Source organism: Colletotrichum aenigma (genome assembly GCF_013390185.1).
Source record: "Colletotrichum aenigma strain Cg56 chromosome Unknown KSG_Cg56_contig01, whole genome shotgun sequence".
Taxonomy (NCBI): domain Eukaryota; kingdom Fungi; phylum Ascomycota; class Sordariomycetes; order Glomerellales; family Glomerellaceae; genus Colletotrichum; species Colletotrichum aenigma.
Genome location: NW_023500907.1, coordinates 1,528,210 through 1,544,953, shown reverse-complemented (window position 1 = coordinate 1,544,953; position 16,744 = coordinate 1,528,210). Strand labels below are relative to the sequence as shown.

At 54.3% G+C, this 16,744-nt stretch overlaps 6 protein-coding genes across 6 annotated transcripts; 4 read left to right on the top strand and 2 right to left on the bottom strand.

Moving 5' to 3' along the window:
- Positions 1–147: 147 nt before the first annotated feature.
- CGCA056_v000407 (uncharacterized protein) lies at positions 148–1,776 on the top strand (the record flags this gene model as incomplete). Its single annotated transcript, XM_037315668.1, has 1 exon — positions 148–1,776. The coding sequence occupies one exon, from the start codon at positions 148–150 to the stop codon at positions 1,774–1,776; it is 1,629 nt and encodes a 542-aa protein (XP_037185144.1).
- A 4,418-nt stretch (positions 1,777–6,194) lies between these two features.
- Positions 6,195–7,027, bottom strand: CGCA056_v000406 (uncharacterized protein; the record flags this gene model as incomplete). Its single annotated transcript, XM_037315667.1, has 5 exons — positions 6,195–6,272; positions 6,324–6,411; positions 6,466–6,851; positions 6,926–6,954; positions 7,009–7,027. The coding sequence occupies 5 exons, from the start codon at positions 7,025–7,027 to the stop codon at positions 6,195–6,197; spliced, it is 600 nt and encodes a 199-aa protein (XP_037185127.1).
- Positions 7,028–8,087: 1,060 nt separating this feature from the next.
- smb1 (Small nuclear ribonucleoprotein-associated protein B) lies at positions 8,088–9,023 on the bottom strand (the record flags this gene model as incomplete). Its single annotated transcript, XM_037315666.1, has 6 exons — positions 8,088–8,218; positions 8,268–8,349; positions 8,404–8,712; positions 8,771–8,842; positions 8,917–8,925; positions 9,000–9,023. The coding sequence occupies 6 exons, from the start codon at positions 9,021–9,023 to the stop codon at positions 8,088–8,090; spliced, it is 627 nt and encodes a 208-aa protein (XP_037185146.1).
- Positions 9,024–9,455: 432 nt separating this feature from the next.
- rpl-11 (60S ribosomal protein L11) lies at positions 9,456–10,150 on the top strand (the record flags this gene model as incomplete). Its single annotated transcript, XM_037315665.1, has 4 exons — positions 9,456–9,522; positions 9,582–9,656; positions 9,713–9,795; positions 9,857–10,150. The coding sequence occupies 4 exons, from the start codon at positions 9,456–9,458 to the stop codon at positions 10,148–10,150; spliced, it is 519 nt and encodes a 172-aa protein (XP_037185147.1).
- Positions 10,151–11,486: 1,336 nt separating this feature from the next.
- CGCA056_v000403 (ATP synthase subunit alpha) lies at positions 11,487–13,991 on the top strand (the record flags this gene model as incomplete). Its single annotated transcript, XM_037315664.1, has 7 exons — positions 11,487–11,558; positions 11,809–11,975; positions 12,120–12,176; positions 12,234–12,354; positions 12,411–12,879; positions 13,157–13,674; positions 13,728–13,991. The coding sequence occupies 7 exons, from the start codon at positions 11,487–11,489 to the stop codon at positions 13,989–13,991; spliced, it is 1,668 nt and encodes a 555-aa protein (XP_037185148.1).
- A 1,284-nt stretch (positions 13,992–15,275) lies between these two features.
- Positions 15,276–15,656, top strand: CGCA056_v000402 (uncharacterized protein; the record flags this gene model as incomplete). Its single annotated transcript, XM_037315663.1, has 1 exon — positions 15,276–15,656. The coding sequence occupies one exon, from the start codon at positions 15,276–15,278 to the stop codon at positions 15,654–15,656; it is 381 nt and encodes a 126-aa protein (XP_037185149.1).
- Positions 15,657–16,744: the final 1,088 nt, after the last annotated feature.

The following is a 16,744-nucleotide window of genomic DNA, read 5'->3' as shown; positions in this document are numbered from 1 at the left end:
CTTATAATTCTTAACTGGTATGTGCGCCCCGCGTCAACCCAACTTCTTTGTCGCATACACCTCTTCTTCCCAGAACGAGAGCAACTCACCAACACTTACACCAATAGATACACACCAAAAGCCGACTGGTGTCAGGCCTCAATCACCATGCCTAATAGTTTTGATCGCCTCGAGAGGCTCTTCTCTAAGAGAAAAGACCTCACGATTCAGACCACGCCAGCACCCTTCGAGTACACGGGGCCCAAAACCGCCAGCCTGGATCACAGCTTTCCTCAGCCGTCGTTCATTCGTCCCCGCGTTTCTCGGATGAAAGCCAGAGATGAGCGCATAGTAGCTTCGCAGAATGAAAGGCGCGCGCAAAGTCTCCCGGAGAACCAGTCCGAGCGCGTCTCAATCCACATCTCTCACTTGAGCAGTTCGAGCGCAACCACCCTCAACCTCCCAGCCCGCTCCATGTCACTTAATCAACGCAGAGAAACTCAGACAGTGGCAAGTCTGCGCGGCTTCGACTTTCCTGCTCCTCCCACAGGCCGCCTGCCGGCTTCGCCCGCTTGCGCTACGTCGTCGCCCAGAACTCTACCCGCAATGCATAAAGTTTCCCCCGAGCACCGCCACAGCTCTGTCATACTACCTCCGAGAGCTGACACCCCACCCTCTTCCGACCATGAAGACGACTCAAGCATAAAGAGCTCCCAGGTCGGCCGGCCCTCGTCGGCCATGAGCAGCGGCTTGCCCACACCCGCCGCATCACCCGAAATGAAGCCTGTTCACGAAAAGCGATCATCAAGAGATTCTGCAGAGCTGAGCCTGGCCAAGCGAAAGGCCGTCGCCGCTGCGACACGTCGTCGGAGAGAAGACAAGGCCGCATCACTACGCCGCCCCCGCGAGTCGAGGTCTCATCGGTCTGCTACGTCATCCAGTCAAATTCTCAAGGGAGGAGATGTTAGAGACTTTTTCGCCCTTTCCGACGACGACATTTTGGAGGAGCCAGAGTTGGAGGAAGTTCCGGACACGCCGATCATCCCCGCCCCCCTCAGGTCGCCTCCGTCGCCTCCAACCCCGGCTTCGACATCTTCTGCTCCCCGCTCAAGGCGGACCTCATCGATCTATGCCGACGACGTCGCCAAGGAAGGAGCTCTTCAGGTGGCTCAGATCGCCGCTAAGCACAATTTCGACCTTGTCTACATTGTCAACCTGTGGCCTGAGTACGCATCCGATTGTCCGTCATCGCCGTACCGGGCTTCGCTGGACCTGTCCTCGTCACGGCCATCCAGCGTGAGGAACTCACTCCTCGGACCTATGGAGGGCCTTGCCGTGGAATCAGCGCCAGGCATGACAGGTCGCCTCCTCGCGGCTTACGGACTGTCAAACCTCAACAGCCCTTTCCGCATTTCTGCCAATGTTCAAGCCAAGATTCTGAAGCACGAAGGATGGATGGAGTACCGCAGCGATGACGCAAAGGACGGCGAGTTCGCTCGCGGTTACGGCCACGCTTTCCACACTGCTGTCGGACGCAGAGGCTCAGCCAACTCCAGCCCTCGCAGCTCAAGCTCTCAAGACATCTTGCACAACGATCGCGGCATTGTCTTTGCTGCTTATCGCTACCCCGGCAAGGATTCCACCGCGGCCGGATGCTCCAAGGAGGAGCTTGAGTCGCTCCGCGCCGATGCCGAGGGGCTTGTCGACTACCTCGTGGCGATTCACAAGGCCAGACGCCTTCGTGATCCCATGACCCTTCAAACACTCACCGATGAGGAAGAAACCCTCTCGTCATGACCAGTGAGGCTACACGCCTGACGCGCCTGCAGCACCCCACCCTGCAGCTACGACTGTTTTTCCGATTTACGCCATACGCCAGCAGTGGGACGGACCACAGATGATCAACGATTCTTCATTCTTTCACTTTTTCTTTGTCAGGATTTACATTCTATTGCAATTCGGTTTCTTCGATATGATACCACATGGAGAGCGTCGTCTTTTTTTTTATTCATGGCATCGGCTTTGTCATTTAGCTCAAAAGAGACAAGTTAGTCGTCCTCTGTGACGAGTTCGGGTGCTCTCTGTTCGACACCAATCTCAGGACTTTACGTGGATGGTAGTGGTGGATTGGGAAGGCGCGTCATGAAAGCGTGGCTCACGGTTGGCATGCGAGATGTTGGTGGACTGGTGTCTTCGGACTTTGCTACATAGCTGGCGGACCTCAGTCCGTAATGAATCAAAAAGCATCATGATTCACTTTTTACTTGACATACCTTGCGTGATAGATTGCGCGTCCTCAGCGCTCGAGCGACGCCCAATGTCTACGTCATGAAACCTGATGACCCTCGGCTTCACCGGTAAGGAATCACTCAAAAAATAGCCACAACAATCCGATGTTTCCCAACCACGGACATTTTTTTCTCGTATGCCCCAAATTAAGCACCGTCAGCCAGCCCGCATGCCCAGATAGACGAACCAACCCCGCGTCGGCCGGCGAGTCGTGGCTCCAAAAAGAGAGGTGTATCTTGGAGGCTGAGCTGTCAACGCCGCGCCGCAGCGGGTTGCCTGAAGGGTATCCGCTGGAAGAAAAGCCCGCCCGCCGCCACAAAGCAAGGTTTTCCGATCGAGAACGAACGCGAACAGCAGTTCAACGGGCGGGCAAGACAAGGCAAGGCCTGGCAAACCGGCACGCCGGGGAACCCCCTTGTTGAAACTTCCCGCGACGCTGGTTGGGTGGGGGTGGAGATCCGGGTGTCGTGCGTGGTAACTGGGTGCTGTGCCCGCGGCGACATGGGGGAAGGGGATGGATGGGCCTTGAAGCTTGGGGGAGCGAGGCTCGCGGATACGGTATCCTTGGCCCTTGCTGGACTTGCCAGTGCAACATGGTTACACGACGGAACGGACGCCCGCCGCACGCCATGTGGCCTGTAATCTTGGTGGTTGCGTTTTTGCTGGAGTGAGTGAGTGAGTGGTTTACTTGCTAGTTTGCTAGTCTGGACTTCTTGCACTTGCTTGCTTGGCCGCTGCTGCCCCTCCCCGTTGGATGACGGCGTAGCAGCGGGAGAGAGGTTCCGGATGGTGGGGGCGGCGAGTTTGCTTTTTTTGGTGGTGGTGGTTGTTGGTGGTCAGCCGAGACCGGACGCAAGACATTTGATGAGAAGGAAAAAAAATTGGAGGTGGTGGGCGATGTAACGACGGATTGGACGGCGGCTGGATTGATATGGGTGTGGGTTTTTTGACGGATGATGCGGCCGGATGGTGAGTGGTTTTTGTTGGTCTTGGTCGACGCTCGCCATGCGGGAGGGTTGCAGCCAATTTTGCTAGGTTCCATGTCTTGGAGGTGGTTTGTTTTTTAAGAGAGGGGACGGCGTCGTGCCTTGCATGGGACATGTCGTTCAATGTTTAGCGGTGGTTAGCGCTGGGTACTGATGACGGAAAGTCCATCTAGATGTCTTGCAGGTTCATGCACGTTGAGATTTGGATAGATTCTTGATGGTGTGATATCTGATTAGAGAAGATGGTGTCTTCATTTATTGTATAGTTCTGGCCTTGTGTGGTTATCATCCGCGTACGGACGCTTCGAATAGATGGTTTGGAGAGCCGCGCTTGATGGCCGCCGGAATATCATGTCTCTTGTGGATATCTCTTGCTATTAGTAGGACGACGCTGGAGTATTCCGTCAACATTCATCATCGCAGAACGACCCCGACTGTCGTAAAGTCTGATGTGGACACACTCGATGAGGCGGATTCACGGAGGGATGCCCTCTTTGAGATGACGGTTCGATGTTAGTGGGACGACGTTGGAGCAGTCCGACAACGCGGTTCCTTGCAAATCCCATCTCGAGGTCATCCGATTGGAAGAGTTCGATTTGTCTAAGATGTATCAAGATGCCTAGCTCCAGGGGCACGACTTCAAGCGGCGTGGAGATCTACAGACAACGTCCAACCGTCGTCTAGAGCGTGCCATCGCCTCTGATTGGGGCGGGCCTCTGAGGTGACATGTGCTAAGATGTAGAGACTTGGCTTAAGGTCTGAGAGCCTTGAAGACATGCAGTTCTGACTTGCGCGCATGTCTGTTACTCCGGCTCCGAAAGGGACGTGCCCCTTCAGGAGCCGGGTGCGGCGTTTTCTGGTGATGGGAAGTGTGGTGTGTGTGTGTGTGTGTGTGCTCGGACTCCCGTGAGGCGTTCGGGGTCGGGCTAGGGGAAGCGTTTGATGGGGGTTCCGGCGTTAGCTTGGTGGGTGTCTTGTTTGGAGCTAGTTGAGGCTAGGTCTGCAGTTTTAACGACCGAATGCTCGTGGTCCGAGGAGGTTTTGGGGGGGGGTGTAGCATAGGAGACGATGGGCAGGGTGGTTACATGGGCCCGATGACGAGAGATATGTTGTGCCGATCCATGGCCATACAAGTATTGCATCTATTGAACGGGTTTGATGAAAGCCCTCCGGATATCAAGTACAAGATCCAAGCATGAGGTGATACCCCGCAGGAGAGCATTGTCGGCATACTCAGGTCTCAAGGGGAACACCCCGTAGTATCTAGTGAGATCGACAACTATGTCTTGAGAAACTGCGCATGTTGAATACCAAAAGAATGGCATGGCCTTTTCGTTGTTCCGCGCCGGGCTGGCAAGAAAAGGTGGTGAGGCAAATCTTAAGGGAAGTTGAATGTCTGCCAATTCACACGAGCTTTCCACATTCTGGAAACGCCACCTACGGTCTCAATGTCGAACTCGATTGGGGACATAGTCGTTCTCAGTTGGCCGACAATGTAAACTAAATACTGGCCAAAAATTACTTGGGTCGGTGTTGGGGATGGATCAACTCTTGCAGACAGCATTGAAGTCAACGTGGTTCAGGTTCTGTGGTAGCAACGATGAGACCTGTCACAACATTGGTCGAGACTTCCTATCCATTGAGAAATTAACGTTCTGTATCGCCCAGCGGCGTTTGCCCTTCGACTTGGTACTCTCATTATTGCCAATAAGGAGGCGCAAAGTCCCAATACTCAGTGATGACGGCAGTCACATCCCTGGCCGTATGATGCTATGGACCATGGCATGGGGCCAGCAAAATTGATAGTCAGACTTGTACTTGTCTACAAAGAAATCGCAGAAGACGGAGAGGGACAAATGCACATACGTCTAAATAATACCATAGTCGCTGGATACCATACCTGATGGCGGTGTTAAGTAGCGTATATATCACACATTCCACACCAGGTCCGTATGTCAACAGCAAAGCATTAAGGCGTTATTCAGAGCGCACACCAGCCCTTTTCATCCACAGCTTTCTTTCTCACGTGCGTTTGGTCAACGATCTTCCCATTACGAGAATACAATTCCACACGGTATGGGTACATCAAAAGCAAATGGCCTGACCAGATTGTTGCGAACGACAACGGCCTGACCTGCGGCCATGGGCCTTGTTTCCACCGCCCACAGTGAAAGTAGCGACATGTATTATCATCGGCTCCTTGTTATGACTGCAACATCCAGGATAGAGAGTCACTTCCCATAACCAACTCATCGCAATGGCACACATATGAGCATTCAACGGCACGTGGGACATCAGGAGAGGAATGTAACGATACCTGGGGGCAATGTCATTATTCTGGTCCCTCGAGGCTTCCTTTGATAGGTTTCGATACCCAAAGTTTCAATAAGCCCGTTTCTCAGCTCATCTTCGGCTATTCAAACCGACGCGTTGTTGGGTCTCTGGGGCTAAGTTTTCGAAGGGAATGGAATCGTACAGCAAAGACTCACGCTGTGTCAGTTTCCGTGGCTCCAGGTCTGTGTCTGAGAGACCTGCTAGTCCCATATATGCAGGGAGTGGTTCTGCTTAGTCGTGTGGTTGTTTCAAAGGCCAGGCATCAATCGTATTCTTGAAAGCGTCCACGATAAGCTACACATTCGCCACGTGAGCCTGGCACACGAGCATACCCAGTCCTTGTCACGCAGGATTGCTAATCTGACAGTGAACATGGGGTTCGCAAAGAGCCGAAGTGTTTGTCAGGCATGTTTAGAGGATCTGATGATAGTGTTTTGTCTCAATCGTCAATTCATCATCGATGACTACGAAGATAATCGAGTGAAAAGACTCGGATCTCCAGTGATCTCAAAGCAATTGTTCCTCAAGATCTCAGATAAGACTCCCGTCAGTTTCTTGTGTGCATGCCATATCTTTCATCAGCTCAGCAACGTAGCCCTCCTACCCTTAAACATTGACAAATCGACACTGCTCAAGGGTCTTGCAGACGGGCTTGTGGTTTTTCCAAGCGGCCTTCTGGCATTCCTAGGGAACTATTAGAGAAAACGAAGGTGCCAACATGGTTTGGAAACTTACGACGTTGCAGAACCAGGCTCTGCCACACTTGCCGCACTTCTTGGGCGCTTGTCCGATGTCCGCCTTGATCTTTCCGCACTGGAAGCAGCTACACACACGAATCAGAATGTTCCAAAGTAGTTCGTCCAGATGATGAACGCACCTGGGCTCGCCAAAGTCACGCGGGGTGCCCGCCTCATAGTGATCCAGCGCGGCGAGGAACTGGACATTTCCAACATGACGGAAGCCATCCTCAGCAATGGGCGACACGTAGCCATGCCTGCCAGCGAAACCCTCAGCCAGCTCCCGCAGATGATCAAGATCGGCCTGCCGGATGCGGGCGCCAGCACGCATCATCAACGCACCAACGATGATGACCCGATACTTGCCCTGATCCTCGTGCTCAAGAGCACGGTACGTGGTGAAAAGTTGGTCGCCCAGGCCCGTGTCCAGCTTCTCGCGGGTTGACATGATGATTGCGTCCAACTCCTCGCGGTACTCAGAGGTCTTGTAGAATTCCCGGACTTCAGGAGGGGCCATCATGTCGGTCTGGTTGACCATTCGCACCAGGTGAAGGTCATTGTCCTTCCCCGTTCCGTAGGGCACTTGATTGCACAGGCAACGTCAATGTCGTTGTCGCCCTCGAAGACACCTGTCAGAATTGTCAGTATGGCTGCAAAACATCGAGAGAAAGACAGAAACTTACGATATCCCCAACGACCCATGGTGGATTCTTGGGACTGCTCTTTGCTTCGAGAGCAGGGTAGATATTGGTTTTGAGACGGGCAGGAAGCGGGTCGGAGGCTGCTCAGTGGTTTTGTCTTGGTAAGGAGAGCGTGGGTAGCAGGGAGCGGGAAGGATGCCCAGACACAGTTTCTGGGTAGAAGAGAACGGAGACAACACCCGGGTATGAGTGAAGCTGGGGTGGATCGGGTTGAAGTTGGGTCGACCAGAATTATATTCAGCAGAGAGAACTTTTCATGTCGGGAAACTACCCCGCTGGAGCTCCTAGCTCCTTCCGACTGCGTGTTGGAAGGAGGAACCGCTTGCCTCTTGCCTGCATTTCTCAAGTGTTGCCTGAGGTGCCTGCAGGTTCAGGGTCATGGAAGAAAGAGCTTCTCCAAGCACCTACCTGCCCATTGATTGTGACAGCATCGACTTCCGCACCTCCCAGTTGCTGTTTGCCAGCCATGGCTTAACCCAATTGAAGGGGCAGATCGCCATCACACCTGCAGCAGGCCGGTGACCATGCAGGTTTCCATTCGTCGACACATACGATAAGTTGGTTTTGCAGGCGTCTCCGCTCGGTGCGTGTGCAGCACCAGTTTGGCAACAAACGCTCATGGCTTTACGATGCAGTTTGAAACGGTGTATGAAGCACATCGAAAGCCGAACTGCCGCAGAACTGTTTGCTTAATCTTAGATCATCAGGACTGTCGAGGGGTCTGCAGGTCAACACACGAGTTACTTTGCGATGAAGTATTTTGATTCTCCAGTTCAGTCTATACTGCAACTCGAAACAGAGGCTCCTTGACTTAATATGTGCAAGTCAGCCGTTCCACCACCGAGAAACACTTTTGATCAAACTCGTGCAGCCATGATCTCTCCGCAATCCAACTTATAGACGGGCAGGCTGACCTCGTGGTTTGTTCAGGGGTGCCTTGCCAACATGCTTGTTGCACCCTCTTGTTTGTAATCTCGACATTCATCCCCAAACGCCAATGGTATCCGTGAACCAACCTCCAACTTTAAAGCATGCGAGGCGCCGAAATAACTGTTCGTAGCTTATCTTCGGGGAGGAGGGTTGAAGCCAGGAGTTCCACCAGGGGGGCCGGGGTTGAAGCCCGGAGGAGGGAAGGGCGCGTTCTGAGGGAAGCCCGGGGGCGGGAAACCGCCGGGGAAGCCTGGGGGAGGAGCTGCAATGTGTGAGAAGCTGGATCGAGGATCAAATCGTTGAGTACTCACCTCCACGTCCACCAAACGGCGGAGCACCAGGGAAACCAGGGAAGCCGGGGGGAGCGCCGCCTCCAACACCAGCAGCAGGGCCCTACGGTTCTGATTAGCAGCTTTCAACAGGAGCAGACTTTGAGTGTGTACATACGGCCAGAGAAGGGGGAACAGGGGCAGCACCTCTGCCAGCAGGTCTCGCGACACCAGGACCAGCAGCAAGAGTCGACGAGATTCCTCCCGGCGCACTCTTTCCAAGCCTGGCACTGGGGTCTGCGGGAGGCTCCGACTCAACGGACAGCGACACGATATGGGCGCCACGGACGATGGTCAAACCGAGCGTGCGCTTCTCCTCCTTTTCGATCGTCTGGCTCGAGCCAGAGCTTCCAGGGGCAGCAGGCTTGTTTTGCCTGATCTTGACGCGTCGGAACTCCTCAGTATCGGCGAGAACAAGGTTCATGTGCTACAGACACTGTCAGCGACGTCATTGACATGCGATTTAGGGGCCTGGGAGTGCACACCTTGTCGAAAGCAAGCATCTGTCCGGTCATCTGGCGGCCATCGTTGAGAGTGACTCTCATCCGGTAGTTGATCTATGAAGCATGTTAGCAAGCACGGCACGAGGTCGAGCCGTCGGTGGCTGAGAAGATCGAGGATCGATACGTACGTAACCGGCCTAGAGAGATCATATCGTGTCAGCCTGTATTGTCAACCTTGAAGCTTTGGAAAAGAAGGTGAGGAGCTACTAACCATCTTGCCCTGTTTGTTCGACATCTTGGCTGATGTGTGTTTGAGATGCTACTTGCGCAGCTTCTCGAGATCTTTCAAAAAATTGATCTTGTTTTGTAGCGAAGCCTGGGAGACTTCGACGCGACCTTGGATGCTTGCGGTAGGCAGAGCTTCTGGCAAGGTCAGAGTGGGTATGCCCGTTCCATCGACAAATTTCGGTGGAGGAGGCTGCGGAAGGCTGAACTGAGGCCAATGCCACTCGGGTAAACCCCGGCGGTGGATGGCGCCCGGAATGCGCTAGTCCTGCTTTGGGCGTTAGCGGCTCAGGTGGGGTCGTCGCCAACCGTGCACCCAGGGCTGCAAAAACCCATCCCACAAACTACTCAAGTCTATCTTTTTTTTCGATTTTCCTTTTCGACATCCCGCGATACCGACTCATCACCACGCCAAACCGTCGTCGACGTACTAACCGCCAAAATGTCCGAGAAGGCCCAGAACCCCATGCGCGAGCTGCACATCCGCAAGCTCGTGCTCAACATTTCCGGTACGCTCCAGGCAATGCCTCGTTTCCCGATGAACTTTTGCTAATATTGAATTTCACAGTCGGCGAGTCTGGTGACAGACTTACCCGTGCCGCCAAGGTTTTGGAGCAGCTTTCCGGTCAGACTCCTGTGTACAGTAAGTTCTCACGAAGTCCTTTATCGAATGCGACAATTGACTGACCCATTCCACAGGCAAGGCCCGTTACACCGTCCGTACCTTCGGTATCCGCCGTAACGAAAAGATTGCTGTTCACGTCACCGTCCGTGGCCCCAAGGTACGATTTCGAACACGGAGAAACTGCAGAAGTGAGGAATCGGGAGACTGACTTGACGCAGGCTGAGGAGATTCTTGAGCGTGGCCTCAAGGTCAAGGAGTACGAGCTGCGCAAGCGCAACTTCTCCGAGACTGGCAACTTCGGCTTCGGTATCAGCGAGCACATCGATCTTGGTATCAAGTACGACCCCTCCATCGGTATCTACGGCATGGACTTCTACGTCTGCATGACCCGCAAGGGTGAGCGCGTCGCCACCCGCCGCCGCTGCAAGGGCCGCATCGGCTCTGGCCACAAGATCAAGCGCGAGGAGACCGTCAAGTGGTTCAAGCAGCGCTTCGACGGCATTGTCCGATAAATGCTCTAACCACTTCTTTCTGCAACGATCAAAAAAAGTACCTCGGGACGGCTTGGGTTTACGGATATTGGCGAAAACGGGACATGGAACAAAAGGCATGTACTTTCCAGCAGTTGTTATCGTCAGACAACAAAGCTTGACTTGAGGAAAATTCAGTCTTGCTGCGGCCTCAGAGACCGACCGGCGCCCATGCCGGCTTATCAACATCTTCTTTTTGATGTGATGACAATGCGTAGTATACCCTCTTAGTGATGACAAGCTGTGGAAGCAGCTTCTGGCGTTGGTGGTTTAGCTAGTTTGCCCATAGCTCAATAAAGCTAGTCGATTCCTTGCATTATCAGATCTTCGCAAGCGACTGCCAGTGAATGTTGTGGGTATGTCAAACCAACACAGAAATGACGGCAACCGACCCCATGCTTTTCTTGCGCGACGGGAAAATATTGTCGCGTGCCGATGCTGGGCATGTTTTTGAGGTGATGACGGGCCGTTACGGCAGGCAGAATGATGCGCAGGTTGTTCGGTTTTCTGCATTCCTCCGAGGCGGTCAGGCTCGGTGTTCCCGGCCGGCCGGAGACACGTCCCACAGCGGATGCATGGCTATTGACCTCCAGGTTCTCAACGAGTGCACGCGAAAGCATCGCTCAAGGGAGGGTGACGAGAGGTTGGGTGGGAATGCCACAGTGGAGAGCTTCGCCTGCGAGGCCGGGGAAGGAGGGGAGTGACCGGGAAGCTAGACTAACGACATAGCATGCATGCAGATTTATAAGATGAATGCTAGCACCATGAAGCCATCTCGACATGGAAGGTTAGATGTTGGTTGACCGGGGCCATTTGAGCTCGGGGACCGAGCAGACATCGCAATTGGACCTTGTCGCAAACTCAATGGGCAGTGGGCAACGGGCACGATCGCGCGCTGGAAAGCCAGATTGACACATTTTTTTTCGGTTGGGATGAGATCCATCAGCAATCTCTTCCGGGGGGCTTCAGCACTGAAAGGCGGCGGTTCAGCGCTGGTTGTCTTATGTAATCAACACTCTCAAGGCGTTTTAAGGCATTTCACGGGGTTACGGGGCTACGTGCTGTTCGTCGGAAATTGTTAGGGTGATCTCGGGTTGGACTGAGGCAAAACTCGACGGGCCGCCGTGATTGGCCCGACAGCACAGCTCCGGGTCCACCCATTCCTCACTCTCTTTTCCCTCCACCGGGCCTCTTCCAAAAAAGACTCGATTTGCACTCCTTCAAAGGCACCTTCATCAACCCCAATCTCCCCTCCACTCAATTGCATCCGTTGCAATTGATTCTCCTTCGATCTAGACAGTGTCAAAGATCTCCTAATATGTTCCGCAACGCCCTCCGCCAGTCGACGCGCGCTGTCGGCGCCGTCTCTGCCGCTGGCAGAGTCGCTGCCGTAAGTCCAACCCACCCTCAACAATCCGTCAACCTCCCCATCCCCGAAACGACGTCAATGCCATCCAAAAACATCATCAATCGGTTCCGCCATGTCCAATGCCACCCCGGCGAGCTTTTTTGGCGTCGCGGAACGCATGGTGGTGTTGTGGAAGAGCTTTTCATCAAGCTCCCTTGGCCCTGCGTCTTGTTTTTGGGGGGGGAAGCCCATAACATTTTCGGGCTTCGGCTAACCTGTTTTTCACCCTCAGGCCCGAAATGCCGCACCCGCCGTCTTCAACGCCACGTCGATGCAGACCCGTTCATACGCCGATGCTAAGGCTTCCCCGACCGAGGTTTCTTCTATCCTCGAGCAGAGAATTCGTGGTGTCCAGGAGGAGGCTGGTCTCGCCGAGACCGGCCGCGTCCTTTCCGTCGGGTACGTTTAGGCGGCACATCTCGGCATCGCGAGCACCCATCGGATAAGCTTCAATGCATCATCAGCTTGCACGAGGACTCGCGTGTCAACATCGCCGGCGCAGGGAAAAAAGTTTTTTTGTTGCTGACGACAATTGGAAAACAGTGATGGTATCGCCCGTGTTCACGGTATGGCCAACGTCCAGGCTGAGGAGCTTGTCGAGTATGTTTAGCGCCCTTTATGCGCCTTCCGGTATCCCCGCGTCTAACGGCTGTACAGGTTCGCCTCTGGCGTCAAGGGCATGTGCATGAACCTCGAGGCCGGCCAGGTCGGTGTTGTGCTCTTCGGTTCTGACCGTCTGGTCAAGGAGGGCGAGACCGTCAAGCGTACCGGAGAGATTGTGAGTCGGACCACTTCTTGCCGCCGATCCGGACGGCAACTAATCATGAGCAATAGGTCGACGTTCCCGTCGGTCCCGAGCTGCTCGGCCGTGTCGTCGACGCCCTCGGTAACCCCATTGACGGCAAGGGCCCCCTCAACGCCAAGGAGAAGCGCCGTGCTCAGCTCAAGGCCCCCGGCATTCTGCCCCGCAAGTCCGTCAACCAGCCGGTCCAGACTGGTCTCAAGTCCATCGACGCCATGGTTCCCATCGGCCGTGGTCAGCGTGAGTTGATCATTGGTGACCGTCAGACCGGAAAGACTGCCGTCGCCCTCGACGCCATGCTCAACCAGAAGCGCTGGAACAACTCCAACGACGAGACCAAGAAGCTCTACTGCGTCTACGTCGCCGTCGGTCAGAAGCGTTCCACCGTTGCCCAGCTCGTCAAGACCCTCGAGGAGAACGACGCCATGAAGTACTCTATCGTCGTTGCCGCCACTGCCTCTGAGGCCGCTCCCCTGCAGTACATTGCTCCTTTCACTGGTGGTAAGTACATCCCGCCGCACCTGCCATTCTCGCACCCACCGTCACTGCCCTTGCCCCCTTCGTACCTTTCGCCCTCGTCGCCCCTGCCGTCGTTGTCGCCGTCCCCCACCACTGTCTTGCATCCTCGTCCCCCACCATCGTTTCTGTCCCCGCTGGTCCCGGCCCCACTCTACCGGCCCCGTCCCGTCCCCGTCCGGGGTCCGTCCATCATCACCCATCAACATCATCAACATTCAAAAACAACACAACAAGATGATCTTTTGCTAATCAAACTCAGCGAGTATTGGGGAATATTTTCGCGACAATGGCATGCACTCCCTGATCATCTACGACGATCTTTCCAAGCAGGCCGTCGCTTACCGCCAGATGTCTCTTCTTCTCCGCCGTCCCCCCGGACGTGAGGCTTACCCCGGTGACGTTTTCTACCTGCACTCCCGTCTTCTGGAGCGTGCCGCCAAGATGAACGACAAGCTCGGCGGTGGTTCCATGACTGCTCTGCCCGTCATTGAGACCCAGGGTGGTGACGTTTCTGCCTACATTCCCACCAACGTCATTTCCATTACCGACGGTCAGATCTTCTTGGAGTCTGAGCTCTTCTACAAGGGTGTCCGTCCCGCCATTAACGTCGGTCTTTCCGTCTCTCGTGTCGGTTCCGCCGCCCAGCTTAAGGCCATGAAGCAAGTCGCTGGTTCCCTGAAGCTCTTCTTGGCCCAGTACCGTGAGGTCGCTGCCTTCGCTCAGTTTGGTTCCGATCTTGATGCCTCCACCAAGCAGACCCTCAGCAGAGGTGAACGCGTAAGTTGTAATCTGATACACATGAGATGATCATTGAGCTGACACATCTACAGTTGACCGAGCTCCTCAAGCAGAAGCAGTACTCCCCCATGGCCGTCAACGAGATGGTTCCACTCATCTTCGCCGGTGTCAACGGTCACCTTGACAACGTCCCCGTCGGCAAGATTCTCCAGTGGGAGGCCGATTTCCTTGCTCACCTCAAGACCAACGAGTCTGACGTTCTCGCCACCATCGACAAGGAGGGTGCCCTCAGCAAGGACCTTGAGGCCCGCCTCAAGGAGGTCATCACCAACTTCACCAAGAGCTTCCTGGGCTAAATTTAAGTCTCACCTGACATAATAAATGGTCCGACTGGGAGCGCAGGGGGGTTGATGTAGCTGTCTATACCGAAGTTTTTTGTTCCTCTAGAGGCGTGAGGAAATCTCGAGGGTTTGCGCCGGTCCGAGGGAAGCACCAGGGGACGCGATCTGGGGGAAGGATCTCCAGTCGAACCACTTGTAAAATAGAGCTCAAGACTCAATTAACGCCCTCGATTCCTTTTGTCCTTCAATACCATGACCCTCAAATCTAAAGTCGTAAATGTTTGAAAGAGATTGAAACAGTGCGGCGAGAATCGGTACCCATCCACGTCGGAATGATCTTAGCTCAGTCTGTGACTGCCTGGCCTTTCTCGTCCACCTACCTAGCTAAGGCAGGTACGCATGACACCTTCCTTTTCTGCAACTGACTTCATCTTTTATGGCCGACACTGTTGTCCGGGACACTCTTTCCCACTGAGGCGCCGTCATACTTCCCAATGCCAGTGCTGGGCAGATCTAATATGGGTCGGGAGCTCTCACTCAATGAGGTACTTCGCACGTGGAGACTTCCTCCGAAGTCTTCCTCCCATCCATGGTGAGCTCTTTCCCACACCTGTCGTGCCTTCTATTTCTAGGGCAGGACTTATCCAATGCCGAGCAAGCGCTTCCCTTGCCGCACTCAGAGAAAGAAAAGCTTTTCTTGTTGTCTTTGCTCTGTCTCATTTCTCCTCAGACATCATCGCCATGAGGCATGGCTCGCTCCAGGTGTCCTCCCTACGATCAAGAGCACGACGACCGCCAGCAGTTCGCCTTCCCTCAGCCATTCTCCTTGGTCTACACGAGGGCTGCCAGAAGTCTTCCTCTTCTCAGAAGATTGAGACGACCACCAGAAGCACTTCATCCACCCTCAGTGGTGACCTTGGATCGAAACGGACATCGGACAGAAGTCTCTTCTCTCCCCCATGCGACGTAAGAAAGACCTCGCTAAACATTCTGGGTGCTTCTCCTAATGATTGTAGTTGAGCTTTACCCTGTCATACCGGAGAGGACTTTGGACCACAACGACGTCACCATGGCATCCTCGAACCCCTCTGTTTGATCCCAGTTCTTTCCTCTTCGTCCCCCGTTGTCGTCCATACCATTCCGACCATGGGCTCGACTCGCCTCGCCACAGTTGTCTCCGCTTTGGGCCCAGGACGACTAGCATCATTCAGCTCACTCAAGCAAGATGGAAGAGGTCGAAGAGCTTCGCGAGATCGTCGACGGCATGACTTACTGCGCCGTCACGCCCGATGCCCCGGAATGGTATTTGAACCCCGTGTTCAAGACTGTTCTGGGTGCAGAGGACGGCTTCTCGAATCTCTTTGTTCCAACCACCCTTTATTCTCTGCAGACCACTTTCTCGGCGTCCTCAAGGACGATGCTCCTCCTTTTCTTGACTTTTTTCGTCTCCTCTCTTCTCCGGCTCACAGCGACAAGCCCATTTGTGGCGTTTATGCCCTTCTCATAGAGAAGATCGGTTGCCCGGCGAAGCTCTACGTTGGATCTGGTACGAGTGCGTCCCATGGTGTCTTCTCTCGGCTCGTAGACTATGACAACGAGAATAGCACCAACCTACCAGACCTCGTCCGCAAAGCCATCAAGGATGGCTATACTATCACTCGTGCGGGTCTACTTTGCTAGCACTATCTGCCGTCTGCCGCCCACGCCCCCCGCGCCTAAGTTCGACTCGTCGTCTGTCGTCGTCGTCGTCGTCGTCTCTGTCGTCCTGCCGTCTGCCGCCCACGTCCCCCGCGCCCGAGTCCGACTTGTGGCTGTGGAGGCAGTGTTGGCGTTTGTGTTCTTTGCTGGCCGGCCCTGTCAGATGGACGTTTTGTGGGAGGATCTGTTGCCTTGGTGCCGCGAGCAAACAACCTGGGAGCCATTATGCACCCACACGGCGTTTATGGAGAAGCCTCCTGGGGATGTTGAGATGTCCAGCGAGCAGCTGGAGGCTTACAACGCTGCTCGTGTCGTTCGGGCTAAGGAAAACATGGCCAAGAGCAGCAAGGCATACGAAGATCGAGAGAAGGCTGTTAGTCCAGCAGCATACCGCTCCCGAAAGCTGAAGGAGAAGCTCGCGTAGGAGAAGAGAAATCCTGAGAACATTCGGATGTACTCTGCTGGGACGATCTCCCGTCGGACGCCCAAGTTCCCTAGGCTAGGATTAGATTGGTCGCCGTTTCTGTTGCCACCTCTGTTATCATCTATCGTCGTCTCTGTCGTCGTCTCTGTCGTCGTCTCCGCTATTTCGTTGTTAAGGCCGTTACAGCGTTCGCTTCCTTCACTGAGAGATTTCGCCAAATGGAGATGCTGTGGGACAACATGTTCGCAGCAGCGCACACACAGCTTTCCTACATATAGTGTGCACTTTCTGCGAGCACCCCAGTATGGAATATCAATCACATTTTCAAAAACTACTTCGCTCCTATTATTCAAACTTTCGAAGCCATCTGTGGGCAGCATCCGCTCAAGTTCGCCGATAACATGTACGAGGTTTTGATGGCCAACCACCCACCCACTCTCGACTTCTTCCGTACACTCCCCAAACCCAACAAGAGCAATCCGGTTTGGGGCGTCTACACAACCCTTATGGAGAAGGCCAATCACCCAGCGAAGCTTTATGTCGGGTCAGGAACCAATGCCGACCACGGTGTTGTGAAGACAAAAAAAAAACCTCAAACCTCCACGCTTCACGCTCAGGATGCCTTCCGCATTCCTTCCCATTTCAA